We start from the raw sequence: 16,314 nt of genomic DNA, 5'->3' as shown, positions 1-16,314 counted from the left end.
ACACAAACTCTGGGGAGCTACACTGGGTGACATGCTTCCTTCCTCAAGATGAGCATACATACCTCTATAATAGCCATAATACACACCATGTATGGAGGTCAAACAGCCTCACCCCAAAAACACCATACCAACAGTGAGGTTGGAGGCGGGAACATCATGGCGTGGGACTGTTTTTCTGTGTACGGCACTGGGACATTTCAAATAATTGCAGGAAGGATGAATGGAAAAATGTACCAAGACATTCTTGATAAATATCTGCTGTCATCTACGAGGATGATGAAGATGAAAGTTCATAGAAGGGGCCCACGAAGCATTCAGGATTTTAAGACTGTGCAGAATCATTCTGACCAACAAAGGCTTTTGTACAAAGTATTCAACAAATTGTAGTAAGCGTTTTTAATACTTTCTCCTCGTGTCATTTCTCATTATTACACATCATTTATGGACATCTGTTGATTGATTTCTTTGCATGAGTGGATTGGATGGCTTTTTACTGACATCCTGTGAGAATCTAACACCAATACCACCTGTAGAAATACATTTACCTAGAAAATTGGTGATATATTCAATATGCATTTTATGAATACTTCAGTGTTGGTTCTGGCATACTTGGTGTTGCATGTCTATTCTGCTCATCTCTTCGTGCCCTCTCTTTTCCCTTTCTACAGCTGCTCAGCCTTGTAATCAGCTCATTGTCCATGTCCATTAACCAGGCCGTGGAGAACTGAGCCTATCGACTGTGCACTGGGCCTTTCACGGAGTTTAATGGCTTGTGACAGGGTCTTTCTCACAGATTCAGTGACAAACCTTTCAATTCTAGCGCTTTACACATTCAGTCATCCACCCATTCACACACACATTCACACACTGGTGATGGCAGCTACATTGTAGCCACAGCCACCCTGGGGCGCACTGACAGAGGCGAGGCTGCCGGACACTGGCGCCACCGGGCCCTCTGACCACCACCAGTAGGCAACGAGTGAAGCGTCTTGCCCAAGGACACAACGACCGAGACTGTCCGAGACGGGGGTCGAACCGGCAACCTTCCGATTACAAGGCGAACTCCCAACTCTTGAGCCACGATCGCCCGTCTATTCCTATTCCTGTGGCCACTTGATTATCCCACCAGGTATCTGACAACCAGCAGGTGTTGACTGTCTGGATCTTTTTCTTCCCATTCAGCTGAATGACATTTCAAAGTCATTGCTGTAGGTCCTAGTGATATGAATGAACAAGTGAATGCCTCATTCACTCCTGGCATATAGCTTGATGTCATCCATGTGATGAGTGGGAGATAGCTAGCATTTCCTCTATTTTGTAGTCTTGTTGATGTCCTGGCTGAGAGGGTTCATCTCTTTGAATAATCCTGCACTTCATGCTGATTGTGTAACTGGCTTGAAGTTGCCCCCATTGAATTGCTGATGAAGTTCTAGGCATTCCAGGATCCATGTGTGATGCACTGAGTTGTATGCTTTCTTATAATCAATCAAGGCAGTGCTCAGGTTCTTCAGTTTGTCAGTCTTGAATGACTGGTGTTTGGCCCCATTCAGTGTTTCTGCTTATTCCCTTCCGGGTCCTGCTCATGTTTTGAACCATGTGCCTGTTTGTCTTAGCTGCTATGATGACTGATAGGAGCTTTCATGTTTTGGGTCTGAGGAAGGTCATTGACCGGTAGTTGGATGGGTCCCTTCTGAAGATCCTTGGGTGATCACGACTGTCCAGTCTTCAATTAGCCATCCTTGGTGTGTCTAATCTTTTAGTAGCTAGTTCATTTGTGCGACACTCATGGAGAGCAGTTAGCTTCTTTAGCCAATTTCCTGACATGACTCATATCAGGAATTGATGCTGTCCAACTCTTCATACTTGAGACTTTCTTAGATGTCTGACAGTGCGATGGTAACTGAGGCCTGTTCAGGGAGGTTACTGGAGTTTGCTCTTAGCTCCACCAACCATATGTGTGTTGCATCCTTGTCCCATATAATCCTCCAGTATTGCTCTGACTCCAGCTTTGGTAGGGCTGTTCTCATATTGTTCCCCTGCCAATGAGATACTGCGAGTCTTTGCTTGGCAGTTTCCAAGGCCTCAGGTATGTCCAACTTACTGTACTTCTTAGGAGGGAATCTGAGAGTGTAGAGATGCTATCTCCTCCCTGACCTGATGTCCTGGCTCCCCTTTGCCATAGCATTTGTGCCGTCCTTCCTAAATCTCTAGTTGTGTTAGCAGTTGCTTCTTAAGGATGTTGAAACACTGAGCTACTAGCTGTTTTGCGGTTAGTCCAGATTTTGGGTTTCGATGTATCCATAGGTCCCACATCCTCTTTATGCAACTCCATCTTCAGGGATTACTTCCATAGTAGCATCCCAACAACGCCCTGTATAATTTTGTGTTGTATTATTTAGTAATATATGAATAATTAATTGAAACACACACCAACACACAAATATAAATATGTATGCTTTGTTGTCTTGTTGTATGGTAAAGACTGCCCAAGATGTTGATTTGGTGTGGATAAGTGAAATTCTGATATTTTAGTCTGTTACTTTGTATTAATTAGCAGATATGTGTCTGTGCTTTGCACCCATACAGTTTGGGAATGCAGCTCACTAACCTTAGCTGATAACGGAGCACAGCACCACCTCTAAATATGCTCACTAGCTCCAAAACTAACATGATACCATGACATGACTAATGTGGCCAAAAGTCTAATGTTGAGTCTTAAATGCAGAGTCCACAAAAAGTAGGTGACCTCACTACATGTTAGAAGTGGGAATCACCATACATCCCACGATACGATATTATTGCAATTTTTAAAATATTTTGCGATATTCAGATTCTGAACATAAAGGTAAACTTTATCAATATTCATTTTATCTAATATCAAAGTCTCGCACTCAGTCTTTCTCTCATTTCAGTTTTATTGTTGACAAACTGAACGGTTTGTATTACAGTCTAGTCCAACTTAACTGAATGCATCTGGTACAATTATAGCTATTCTGAACTATGCAATTTATGAAAACTATGGAGCCCCTTCAGCAACTGAAGAATTTGAAAGTATATTAAAACAAAATATAATTTTACATTAAATAAAAAAGTTTTAAACTTAATTAAAATAAAACATGTCTTAAATTAAAATAAGTAAACTGTCATGTTTATTGCTGCCAAAAAAAAAGTTAAACACATTTGGACAGTGTCAGGATTCTTGCTCAGAAAAAGGATCAACATGCTCTGAAGTCAGAGCACCAAAACCTTTTTTGTAACAAAATATCGATTTCTGCTGTCGCTGTATCGATACATTATTAGCAAACAAAATATCACGATACTACATAGTATCGATTTTTTCCTCCACCCCTACTACATGTAGCAATCTACAGCCATTCCTTATATGCAGTGTGTGATATTTGGCAGCAAAGAAACAGGTGAAAAATAGAGACATTGACAGTTACAGCCAACAAGGAGGATGGCTTTTGGAACAGAGCTTGGGTCTCCTGGGCCAGAAACACCTGGTAAACCTAAGAGTGAGACGAAAGTTTAGAGGTAAGCCGTCCCAAAGACGGACTTCAACTTACCTGCCTGGGACTGCAGCCTCAGTGAGCTCAGCATGTTATTTGCAGTGTGCTGCAGCTCCCAGCTTTTACACATAAAGCAATACAGGGACTACTGTTCCCAGCTGCAGTCCAAGATAGTGCCTTTCAAGTCTGACTATCAGTGGGATGAGCCTGCAGGTAGCAAAAACATAAAAGGGCTAGGCCAGAGCTGGCTGTTTATCAAAACCGAAACTTTAAAATTGAAAAACTTGATTAGACCAGAGCTCTCCAACCTTTTTGCGCCACGGACCAGTTTATGTCCGACAATATTTCCACAGGCCGGCCTTTAAGGTGTCGCAGATAAATACAACAAAATAAAACCAGGACTGGTACCAAAAAAAAAAAAAGATTTATTCATAACACACAGGAAAAGACCCAGAGAAACCGAGTTAACGATAAAAACGATAAAAATAATCATAGAACCGATAAAAACCCTGAAAACCATAAATTTCACACCAGAGCCTCAACTTTCGCATGTGACAATAAATAACTCCGAACCAAACCATCACGTTGGTCAGAATTTTCTAAATGAAATCCAAGAAAGAACTGGGAACGTTAGCCTGGATCTGAAGTCACAGACTGTGCTGAGGCATTTGTGATCACAGCTTCACTGAATCCAGTAGGAAGGTTTATGATTCAGATCATTGAGCACTGTCAGATTACCAATAATCCCAAAAAAACCTGCTGTAATTTTCTCTTCTTCACAATGCAGGAGTTCACACACCCACTGTTAAATTAAAAAGCCAATGTATAATAAAAGCGAACTCTCTTACTATCACCTCTAGGTGTCGCTAGTTATGTTTAATGTAATCTCTCTTACCATCAGTTTTTCTGCATCAGCACGGACTTTGAGGAGCTCTGTGATGGCATCCACAAACCCTTGGTGGTGAAAATTGCACATCTTTTCAATCTCACGGTCATGATTCCTGATCCTGGCATCAAGCTTTTCCATGAAGCGCTTGTGGGCATTGGGTTGGTCATCATAAATAGACCTGAAAGAGGAGTAGATGGTTTAACAAACAGCAGAAGAAAGAGGATAAAACATGAACAGAAAAATGAAAAAACAAACAACCCTTTCTTATGTGTGCCAGTTTAGCTCAGTGGGTGAGCAGGCGACCACATGGCTGAAACGCAGCGGTGCGAGTCTGATCAGTGGCCCTGTGCTGCATGTGCTCAAACCCCGGTCTCTCTCCACTAACCAATAAATGCAAACTTTTCACGGTTTTAATTGAAAAATTGTACTCGTTCACTGACAAAACTCACATAAAATGATAAAACCTGCACAGCCTTCTCAGGTCAACAGAGCCGCTCATCTTTCAGCTTCTGTCTTTTTGTTCAAACGTGAGCTGAAATTACAAACAATGTTGGATTTTTACACACTGGTCATCTTGACCATATCTACATAAATAGGTGCACTGATTTGCTGCTATTCCATTTTTATTTATATCCTTAGAAGTATATATTTGTATATTATTGGAATTTAAATTCCCATCTTATCAGTCAGATGTACCAAGAGACACCTAAAGCAGAGTGTTAGTACTGTATCAAAGCTGATACAGATTAGATTCCTTCATCCTTCATGAAACATTAGGAGCCTCCCTGTAAATGCTGTCCAGAATCTCATATCCCGATATAAGACATCTATCGTCCGATAACGATATAAATCACAAAAATGTAACATTTTCTGTAAAGTCTGTGAATCTCGGGCAGCTCGACTTGTGTGAAGTGTTTCCAGCTGGGCGTCGTGTAGCTGGAGTCGAGTGTTTTAACCGACGCATGAAACGATACAGTTTTAGACATAAGTTGTAACGGCGCCGTTTTCTTTGTATTTATTACACGGCGTGCTGCGGGGAGAAGCCTGTTCTAACGTTTGAGTCTAAGGGTTATTTTTTAGCACCTGGCTTCTCTTATTTACTTCTCATCGGTAGACTAAAACACAGTGGGACCAAATACAACAGAGTGGGAGCTCAAGGTAACAATCCAAAGAAAGCACAAAGAGCTGGAGTAACAATACTGCAACAGGTGTAGAACTTTCCATTTCAGAACATACAGAATATTTCACATTTGTTTTAACGGGCAGTCAGCTTTCCTTTAATGAAATAAACGTTTCCTGATTGCTTCTTGCACTGATCAGTTTTTGTTACTGTACATGGTGAATGTAAACATGTCATACATACTTTTCTATGACATGTTTTGACAAATAAACTGAATTATTTCAGCCTTTGTATGAAAATCTAGCATGAGCACAACTGCATCATTTGTAAAAATAATTACGAGGAAGAGATCAGGAACATAACAAGGCAACTACAAAGTATTGTATGTTTCTGATCTTTCCTGAACCAGGAGTGATAATAGCCATGCAGAATGCTTCTACAAACACTTGTGAGAGAAATGTGGGGCACTCTCCGGAGCTCAGTGAAGTCGACAGGATGCCACATGTGCAACAAGTACAGCTGTGAAATTTCCTCACTAAATATTCCACAGTCAACTGTTAGAGGTATTATAATGAAGTGGAAGCAAATAGAAATGACAGCAACTCAGCCACAAAGTGGTAGGCCACGTGAAATCACAAAGGGAGGTGCATAGTGCAGAGAGGTCGATCGCTACAGACCTCTAAACTTCACTTGGTGGAGAGTTTCATGGCCGAGCAGCTACATCCCAGCCTACAATACTGGCATAACCTTCCATTTAATGGAATTACTACGCCATCTAGTGACACTGAAGAGGAATAGCATGAGTATTGTTGTGAACCTACCAGTGACTCACTCAAGTCACAACAACAGTCACCTCAAGGTGCTTTATATTGTAAGGTAGACCGTACAATAATACATACAGAGAAAAACCCAACAATCATATGACCCCCTATGAGCAGCACTTTGGTGACAGTGGGAAGGAAAAACTCCCTTTTAACAGGAAGAAACCTCCAGCAGAACCAGGCTCAGGGAGGGGCGGGGCCATCTGCTGTGACCATTTGGGGTGAGAGAAGAAGACAGGATAAAGACATGCTGTGGAAGAGACAGAGATTAAATGCAGAGAGGTGTATACACACATACTGAGTGGAAATCCGAATTACTCCATGAATTGCGAATCACCAAGACCTCAAATAATAATTGTTCTGCAAAACTACTGTCAACCTGCAGCGACATGAACTGCCATTGTTTAGAAAACCACACACCTGTGTATAAAGGCTCCCACAGTTTACACTGCACGCCAAGACAAACACCAGTCCATGAAGTGCTGAGAAAGAATCTGTGTAGATAACAAACTGCAGTGAGGCAAAGATGAGAAGAGTCTCATGGAAGCCTTAAATAATGTGACAGGAAGTTACTCCAGCTCATTCTGCCAAAAACATTTTCTCACAGTTGTAGGGTTTATTATCTTTGACACATACAGTTCTTAGCTTTTAGATTTTTCCATATTTCCAATAAAAACAAGGAATACTTTGAACCTGTTTTTAATTGAATTTCCCTGGTAAATACTTCTATGCACATATGTATACTGAATCCACATTTTTGCACAGATTTGGCCTTGTAAAGATAAGATTAGTTAAGATAACCTTTATTAGTCCCAGGCTAATAGGCTGCCGACCTTTGCCAGCGCACGTGGTACTAAGCTTTTGATCAGCTGTAAAACAGCCTGTTTCAGTGTAAGCACTGTTTTCAGTAAACTGCATGCTCAAAAAGTGTTTTGTCTCACTCCCATTTCTTCTTGTTGCATGTTGAAGCTCAATCAAAAAGATCAAAATGTGATTTTTGACATTTCTTAAGTGATCTTAAACTTTTGATTGGGACTGTATGAAAGGAAAGGTGCGTAAAGCATTGTGAGGGCTCAGGTATAAAAGAACCAGTCCAGTCCAACAAGGCTATCTGACAGGACATTATATTAGTACATGTTGTGGTAAAAATTAAATAATGATCCTTAAACCCTACTGCTCAAAGTACTGCTTGCACAAAAACACCTTGATATAATGCAATATTATTTTGAAGCCACCTCACCCGGGTCTACGTTGCCTTGAGAAGTAACTGTAACAGTATTTAAACATCTGTCAAAAACTTCCCATCAGCAAATCAATCAAATATCTCTGATGGATAAAAAACAGCATTTAGCCTTTCATCCGTGACTTGTCTCCGCTGGGCTTATTTGTAAGTGTGATAAACATGTATTTAAATTAAGCTTGAAATTTATGGCATTGCAACATCGGCCATGAAGCAAAGCTGCAGCTGTGCCAAAAAAAGCAACGCAACAACGAAAATTATCTTCAGCAAAAGCAAACTGCAGTCAGATACTGATCTGGACACAGACATCCATCATTTTAAATGAAACTTGATCCATTTCATCCAAGGATTTGAATTTGATAATTGCAGCAACTGTCACAGATTCACATTTAGGAGCTTTTCTTATGAAGACCTGAGCTGTTTATCTGCTTTCCACAGAGCCAGGATAACAACAGTCTGATGGCTTTTTGCTATATTAAGTGCTACAGTTTCTTAAAAAACCATTTAGAAATTTTAATCAACAACTTTCAGTCTAATTTAATCCAAGGGATCGTGTAGGGTTTGTATCCAGCTGTCTCACTATAATGAGACTCATGCAAGTAACAGTTTGCTTCATTTTATTTATTTATTTCATTTATGTGGAGGAATACACACAAATTATTTTGCCAGTGACACAGGAGTGGGAACTTTGTGCCTTTGAGATATGCTGCTCCCCACAATACAGTGGGGCAAAAAAGTATTTAGTCAGCCACCGATTGTGCAAGTTCCCCCACTTCAAATGATGACAGAGGTCAGTAATTTGCACCAGAGGTACACTTCAACTGTGAGAGACAGAATGTGAAAAAAAAATCCATGAATTCACATGGTAGGATTTGTAAAGAATTTATTCGTAAATCAGGGTGGAAAATAAGTATTTGGTCAATAACAAAAATACAACTCAATACTTTGTAACATAACCTTTGTTGGCAATAACAGAGGTCAAACGTTTACTATAGGTCTTTACCAGGTTTGCACACACAGTAGCTGGTATTTTGGCCCATTCCTCCATGCAGATCTTCTCGAGAGCAGTGATGTTTTGGGGCTGTCGCCGAGCAACACGGACTTTCAACTCCCGCCACAGATTTTCTATGGGGTTGAGGTCTGGAGACTGGCTAGGCCACTCCAGGACTTTCAAATGCTTCTTACGGAGCCACTCCTTTGTTGCCCGGGCGGTGTGTTTTGGATCATTGTCATGTTGGAAGACCCAGCCTCGTTTCATCTTCAAAGTTCTCACTGATGGAAGGAGGTTTTGGCTCAAAATCTCACGATACATGGCCCCATTCATTCTGTCCTTAACACGGATCAGTCGTCCTGTCCCCTTGGCAGAAAAACAGCCCCATAGCATGATGTTTCCACCCCCATGCTTCACAGTAGGTATGGTGTTCTTGGGATGCAACTCAGTATTCTTCTTCCTCCAAACACGACGAGTTGAGTTTATACCAAAAAGTTCTACTTTGGTTTCATCTGACCACATGACATTCTCCCAATCCTCTGCTGTATCATCCATGTGCTCTCTGGCAAACTTCAGACGGGCCTGGACATGCACTGGCTTCAGCAGCGGAACACGTCTGGCACTGCGGGATTTGATTCCCTGCCGTTGTAGTGTGTTACTGATGGTGACCTTTGTTACTTTGGTCCCAGCTCTCTGCAGGTCATTCACCAGGTCCCCCCGTGTGGTTCTGGGATCTTTGCTCACCGTTCTCATGATCATTTTGACCCCACGGGATGAGATCTTGTGTGGAGCCCCAGATCGAGGGAGATTATCAGTGGTCTTGTATGTCTTCCATTTTCTGATGATTGCTCCCACAGTTGATTTTTTCACACCAAGCTGCTTGCCTATTGTAGATTCACTCTTCCCAGTCTGGTGCAGGTCTACAATACTTTTCCTGGTGTCCTTCGAAAGCTCTTTGGTCTTGGCCATGGCGGAGTTTGGAGTCTGACTGTTTGAGGCTGTGGACAGGTGTCTTTTATACAGATGATGAGTTCAAACAGGTGCCATTCATACAGGTAACGAGTGGGGGACAGAAAAGCTTCTTACAGAAGACGTTACAGGTCTGTGAGAGCCAGAGATTTTCCTTGTTTGAGGTGACCAAATACTTATTTTCCACCCAGATTTACGAATAAATTCTTTACAAATCCTACCATGTGGATTCATGGATTTTTTTTTCACATTCTGTCTCTCACAGTTGAAGTGTACCTCTGGTGCAAATTACTGACCTCTGTCATCATTTTAGGTGGGGGAACTTGCACAATCGGTGGCTGACTAAATACTTTTTTGCCCCACTGTATATCACCATCTGCCATGGAACAGTGGAGAAAGATCAGCCAACTGACATGTGACAGTTTACGGCTGCCGCGATTACATCGACTATCAAAATCGCCTAAACCAGTTTAATAGTCGACCCGTTGTCTGAAGCTTTGCAAAATCCTGAACAACACAGGAATAAGTAGTAGCACTTAAGTGTATAATAACAGACTGAAACAGAAGATTCAAGTCAATTTAATTTACACAGCGCCACATCACAACAGCAGTCACCTCAAGGTGCTTTATATTGATAGACCCTACAATAATACATACAGAGAAAACCCAACAATCATATGGACCCCATATGAGCAAGGTGACAGTGGGAAGGAAAAACTCCCTCTTAACAGGAAGAAGATGGCCCACCATATCCCAGAATTCATAGCACGGCACAGCCAATTCCAGTTTCCAACAATGGCGGCAGCTACTTAGTTTTAATATTACTCTTTCTGGGTCACAAAATAAACTTTTAATATATTTTCAGGCGAGAATGTAGCTGTGCAAACTTCAAATATCTGCTCGGTTTATCAAGACATCACACATTTGCAAAATATGTTACCCACCAGCTCAATAGGTGACCGTCCTGTTATATGTTAGATAGCAAGGAGCAGACGGCAGAGTTCATCAAACTCCACCGAGACGATCTCCAAATTTCATTAAAACTTTAATAAACTATCATCTTGTCTTTATTTTTAGTTGGCACACACCTGAAACACTTCCAGCTGTAAGCTAATGATAGTTATATAAGAGCAGATGCTGCTGGTGCAATAAGCTGTACGTTTTACATCCGATGGATCTGATTAGTCGACTAATCGCAAAAATAATCGGTGACTAGTCAACTATGAAAATAATCGTCTGTGGCAGCCCTGATGGACAACCATCACAATTTTGCTCGGAGGAATCTCAAACGTTTCTACAGTCTGCTCATCTGATGTTAGTGCTACGCTGTTCTTCATTAGTACGATGAGATTAACACATCCTGTTCGTTCTTTGGTTTTTAAATGAGACTATCCTGGACAAACTCATGGGCTGTTTTTGTATTTGGCCAGTAACCATTTTCTTTTTTGTGATCAACATTTTATTGATTTAAAACGGGGTTGGGGGGGGGGGGGGGGGGGGGGGTACAGACATATACAGCACAACTGTAAACTGCAGTAGCAAAGCAAACATTAGCAAACAAGGCATAGGGACACCAGTAACCATTTTCCAGTGTGGTGGATAAGTTCTAGGGGTGGGGGAAAATCGATACTATGTAGTATCGTGATATTTTGTTTGCTAATAATGTATCGATACAGGGACAGCAGAAATCGATATTTTGTTACAAAAAAGGTTTTCGTGCTCTGACTTCAGAGCATGTTGATCCTTTTTCTGAGCAAGAATCCTGACACTGTCCAAATGTGTTTAACTTGTTTTTTTGGCAGCAATAAACATGACAGTTTACTTATTTTAATTTAAGACATGTTTTATTTTAATTAAGTTTAAAACTTTTTTATTTAACGTAAAATTATATTTTGTTTTAATTTACTTTCAAATTCTTCAGTTGCTGAATGGGCTCCATAGTTTTCATAAATTGCATAGTTCAGAATAGCTGTAATTGTACCAGATGTACCTGATGCATTCAGTTAAGTTGGACTAGACTGTAATACAAACCGTTCAGTTTGTCAACAATAAAACTGAAATGAGAGAAAGACTGAGTGTGAGACTTTGATATTAGATAAAATGAATATTGATAAAGTTTAACTTTATGTTCAGAATCTGAATATTGCAATATATTTTTAAAAAATCGCAATAATATCGTATCGTGCGTTAAGTATTGTGATAATATCGTATCGCGAGTTGTATGGTGATTCAGAATCAGAATCAGAATCAGAATCAGAAAGGGGTTTATTGCCAAATGTTGAGCAGGTTTACAACATTAGGAAATTGCTGCGGTGCTTCAGTGCAAACATAGTGTCATAAATAGCACTTAAATAGACATGAAAAAATAAAAGTAGGGATAAGAATTAAAAGTGCTACGTAGAAAGATATGTGCATGAGCTATACATGAGATATATACATGAGAATAAGAATTAAGAGTGCTACGTAGAAAGATATATACATGAGTGCAGGTGGTGATCAGTGCCAAACATGGAATGATGCAGTGACACAGCGTAGGGTCATGTGTTAGTAGCGGGAACAGTCATATGGTTATTGTTCATGTGTCCAACAGCAGAGGGGAAGAAACTGTTCTTATGGCGAGAGGTTCTGGTGCGAATGGACCGGAGCCTCCTGCCTGAGGGGAGCAGGTCAAACAGACTGTGTCCAGGGTGAGAAGGGTCAGCTGAGATCCGAGCTGCACGCCGCAATGTCCTGGAGGTGTACAGGTCCTGCAAAGATGGGAGTCTGCAGCCAATCACCTTCTCAGCAGAGCGCACAACACGCTGCAGTCTCTGTTTGTCCCTGATAGTGGCTCCAGCGTACCACACGGTGATGGAGGAGGTGAGGATGGACTCGATGATTGCAGTGTAGAATTGCATCATCGTCCGTGTTGGCAGGTTGAATTTCTTCAGCTGCCTCAGGAAGTACATCCTCTGCTGGGCTTTCTTGATGACGGAGGTGATGGTGGGCTCCCACTTCAGGTCCTGGGTGATGGTGGTACCCAGGAAGCGGAATGAGTCCACAGAGGTGATGGGGGTGTCAGTCAGGATGATGGGGGGGAGTGGGGCTGTGTGCTTCCTGAAGTCCACAATAATCTCCACTGTCTTCTGGGCATTCAGCACCAGGTTGTTGTGGCTGCACCAGGACACCAGACGTTCAACCTCCCTCCTGTAGGCAGACTCGTCCCCGTCCGACATGAGTCCAATAACGGTGGTGTCATCTGCAAACTTGATTAGCTTGACAGACTGGTGGGTGGAGGTGCAGCAGTTGGTGTACAGGGAGAAGAGCAGAGGAGAAAGAACACAGCCCTGAGGGGAGCCGGTGCTGATGGTCCGGGAGTCCGAGACATTCTTTCCCAGCCTCACATGCTGCTTCCTGTCCGTCAGGAAGTCAGTGATCCACTGGCAGATGGGATCAGGCACATTCATCTGGGAAAGCTTGCCTCGGAGATGGTCTGGAAGGATGGTGTTGAAGGCAGAGCTGAAGTCCACAAACAGGATCCTGGCGTAGGTTCCTGGGGAGTCCAGATGCTGCAGGATGAAGTGTAGGGCCATGTTGATGGCGTCGTCTACAGACCTGTTGGCTCTATATGCAAACTGCAGGGGGTCCAGGAGGGGGGCCGTGAGGGTCCTGAGATGGGAGAGAACTAGGCGCTCAAAAGACTTCATGACCACAGATGTCAGAGCCACGGGTCTGTAGTCATTTAGTCCAGTGATCCTAGGTTTCTTGGGGACAGGGATTATGGTGGAGGACTTGAAGCAGGCAGGCACATGACATGCCTGCAGTGAGGAGTTGAAAATGCCAGAAAACACTGGGGCCAGCTCGTTTGCACAGTGTCTGAGGGTGGCAGGAGACACACCGTCTGGGCCGGGAGCTTTCCGAGCATTCAGACTCTTAAACTGCTTCCTCACACCTGCTTCATGAATATGAAGAGTTGTGGTGGGAGGAGGTGGTGTGAAATCCTCTTTTGTGTGGGGTGAGGAGGGGGGTGTTGTAGGTGAACGGTTTGAAGGTGGTGATGGCTCTATGGAGGGGGGAGAGGTGGGGGAATGAGTGTCCAAAGTGTCTCTATTGTTGGGGCCTTTGGAGGTGTGAAGGCTGCCTGATGGCTCGTCAAAACGGCAGTAAAAGTCGTTAAGGGTGTTGGCTAAGAGCAAGTCATCAGTGGAGTGGGGGGTTTTAGGCTTGTAGTTGGTGATATTCCTAAAACCTTTCCACACAGAGGCCAAGTCATTCTCTGAGATCTGCTGCTGCATCTTCTCAGAGTGCTGATGTTTAGCAATGTCCACTTCTTTAGTGAACCTGTACTTGGCCTCTCTGTAGCAGTCCCTGTCTCCGCTTCTGAACGCCTTTCTCTTTTCCAGCCACAGCTTTTTGAGTTTAGGAGTAAACCAGGGTTTGTCATTGTTATAACTCACCCTGGTGCGTGATGGCACAATGCTGTCCTCACAGAAGTGGATATAGGAGGTGACAGTGTCCGTAAACTCGTCCAAGCTGTTAGAAGCAGCCTTCATTGTGTCCCAGTCTGTGGTCTCCAAACACGTGCGAAGCTCCTCCACAGCCTCGTTGCTCCACAGTTTTTTGGTCCTCACGACAGGTTTGGAGAGCTTCAGCCTCTGTCTGTACGCGGGGATTAGGTGGATCATGACGTGGTCAGAAAGTCCGAGTGAAGCGCGGGGCACCGCGCGATAGGCCCCACCTCTAATAAGTTCTGTTCTTCTTTGTCTGAGAAATCAATTCTGCATTTTCTGTCACCCCCAGAGTTCAAAATACTGGTTCATTATTATTTTAAAAAACAGATATTTGGTCTTATAGTTTTAAAAAAATCCTTTACTGCCCAGGCTTTTTCCCAACAATTTAAGGTGAAGGGAGAACAAAGACAAGCAATGCACTCATTTTCAAACTGCTCCTTTCTTTAACTGTCAAAGATTTATGTGTGGGTGCTTTTCTTGTGCAGACTTGAGCAGTTAGGCAAAGTGAGAGAGTATCAGCATCTAAATTATTTTATGTGGAACACAGCAGGCTAGTGCTGATACACAGGCATGGAAATCAACTGAAACACAGGTGCACAGGGCTGCTTTACATACACCCACACACAGAAAAATCCCTTTTAACTGAAAACCTAATAGGTCAGAGAATCATTTTTTTATGTATTAAAAGAAAACTATTGAGAATATGCACTGTTGATAAACTGTCTGCTATTTAATTTAAAAAGTCACATGAATGTAAAAATTTAGATATTTTTAAATAGAGTCACTCTCTAAACAGATTTATTAGTTTAGTCATGCAATATGGCTTATGTTTATTGTTTTATTTTTACTGCACAGTCTTCAATAAAATATATGCAAAATATTTTGGTTTGATGTCATTATTGTTACTAATATTCTTTAGGGCTGCAGCTGTTGGTAATTTAATTAAACGATTAAACTATAGGTTATTTCGTTAATTAATCAAGTAATTGGATAAGAAAAATGTTGGTCTTATTAATTAGAATTAGAATTAGAATTCAACTTTATTGTCATTGCACATGCACAGGTACAGGGCAACGAAATGCAGTTTGCATCCATCCAGAAGTGCTTTAGTGATATAGATATATTACAATATATATTAGCAATAGTATAGATATGTAAGTATATTACAGAAATGGGTCTATTATGGTATGTTATAATGTACACGGTATTATTAATGAGAAATAATAGATATTGAAAAGAGAAAGAGTCTTTCAAAATGCTCATTGGTTTCCATTTTAGAAACTGCAATCTTTGGAGTTTCATTTTTAGTTTCAGGTTTCATTTGTCAAAAACAAAAACACCAAACCTTTTCTATTACGGGGCAAATTAAATGTTATTCTTAAAGAAAACTTTTTCTTATAAAACGCATAAAACATAAATCTGTACTCTGAGTTTTTGTACACGTTTCAGTCACACAGTCCAGCGGCTCACAGTTTGGTAACCTATGTGCATTTTTATTGGCTTGTGATTTTTCACTGTGTGAAACGACAGAGCAGCTACAAAGTTTGCTTTTCTTCACATCAGACTTTTTTGATCAGGTGCTTTGATGGAGGATTCCTGCTCACATTTTCCCAGTAAATGTTTTAATGGGGATCAAAGGAACAGCGCTGCTGCTTTAGATGCTAGAAGCCTTATTCAAACAAAGCTCACCTTCTCAGTAACGGCTCCGCCCCTTTTATCTTTGCATTGCGTAAAGAGACGCTTGCAAAAAAAATTTATACTTTACACAATTTCATTGAGACAGTATTTATATTATTTCACTTTCAATCTGAAAAATGTTATGAAAACATTGACATAAATATGGTCTGGTGCACACCATGCTTCCCTTTAGACTCACCTCTCTTCCTTCCATGTAAAATAGGACGGCTGCTGTCAGCCTTTAGCAAGCTCGATAATCTAAGCTGTCTTTAATATCTCTATATTTACACGATGTCTGTGAAGGTCATCCAGGTCATCGTAGTCTAAGGAGCTTGGAAAGAAGAGCGTCTGGGCGATGTTCTTTCTTTCAATTTTGCCATTTCTCCTCAACAGCTGTCCATAGTGGACCTCATCACAGCCACAGAAACAGCCATACGGACTGATAAAATATCACAAACAGAAGCAGAGCAAATCAGGATGAAAGTTTCAGCCACCCGCTCCAGTCCCTCCGTCTAACCTCACAGTACAAGAAAAAGAAGGTCGTCGCTTCCTGAGCAAAGATCACAACATCACACGCACACACACACAACAGGTTACCACACAAAGAT

The 16,314-nt window shown here is 41.7% G+C and overlaps 1 protein-coding gene across 5 annotated transcripts in view; it reads right to left on the bottom strand.

Moving 5' to 3' along the window:
* Positions 1–16,314, bottom strand: part of LOC146662889 (exocyst complex component 6-like) — a 67,407-nt gene that overhangs the window by 39,312 nt on the left and 11,781 nt on the right. For all 5 annotated transcript variants that reach the window (XM_085415476.1, XM_085415479.1, XM_085415478.1 and 2 more), the window contains exon 2: positions 4,405–4,576. In XM_085415476.1, coding sequence (XP_085271602.1) covers positions 4,405–4,576 — 172 coding nt within the window. The remainder of the gene's footprint in view (positions 1–4,404; positions 4,577–16,314) is intronic.

Source organism: Rhamphochromis longiceps, linkage group LG8 (genome assembly GCF_057381845.1).
Source record: "Rhamphochromis longiceps isolate RC_006_pf linkage group LG8, R_longiceps_female_GT1.1, whole genome shotgun sequence".
Classification (NCBI taxonomy): domain Eukaryota; kingdom Metazoa; phylum Chordata; class Actinopteri; order Cichliformes; family Cichlidae; genus Rhamphochromis; species Rhamphochromis longiceps.
This window is presented reverse-complemented; position numbering and strand designations above follow the sequence as displayed.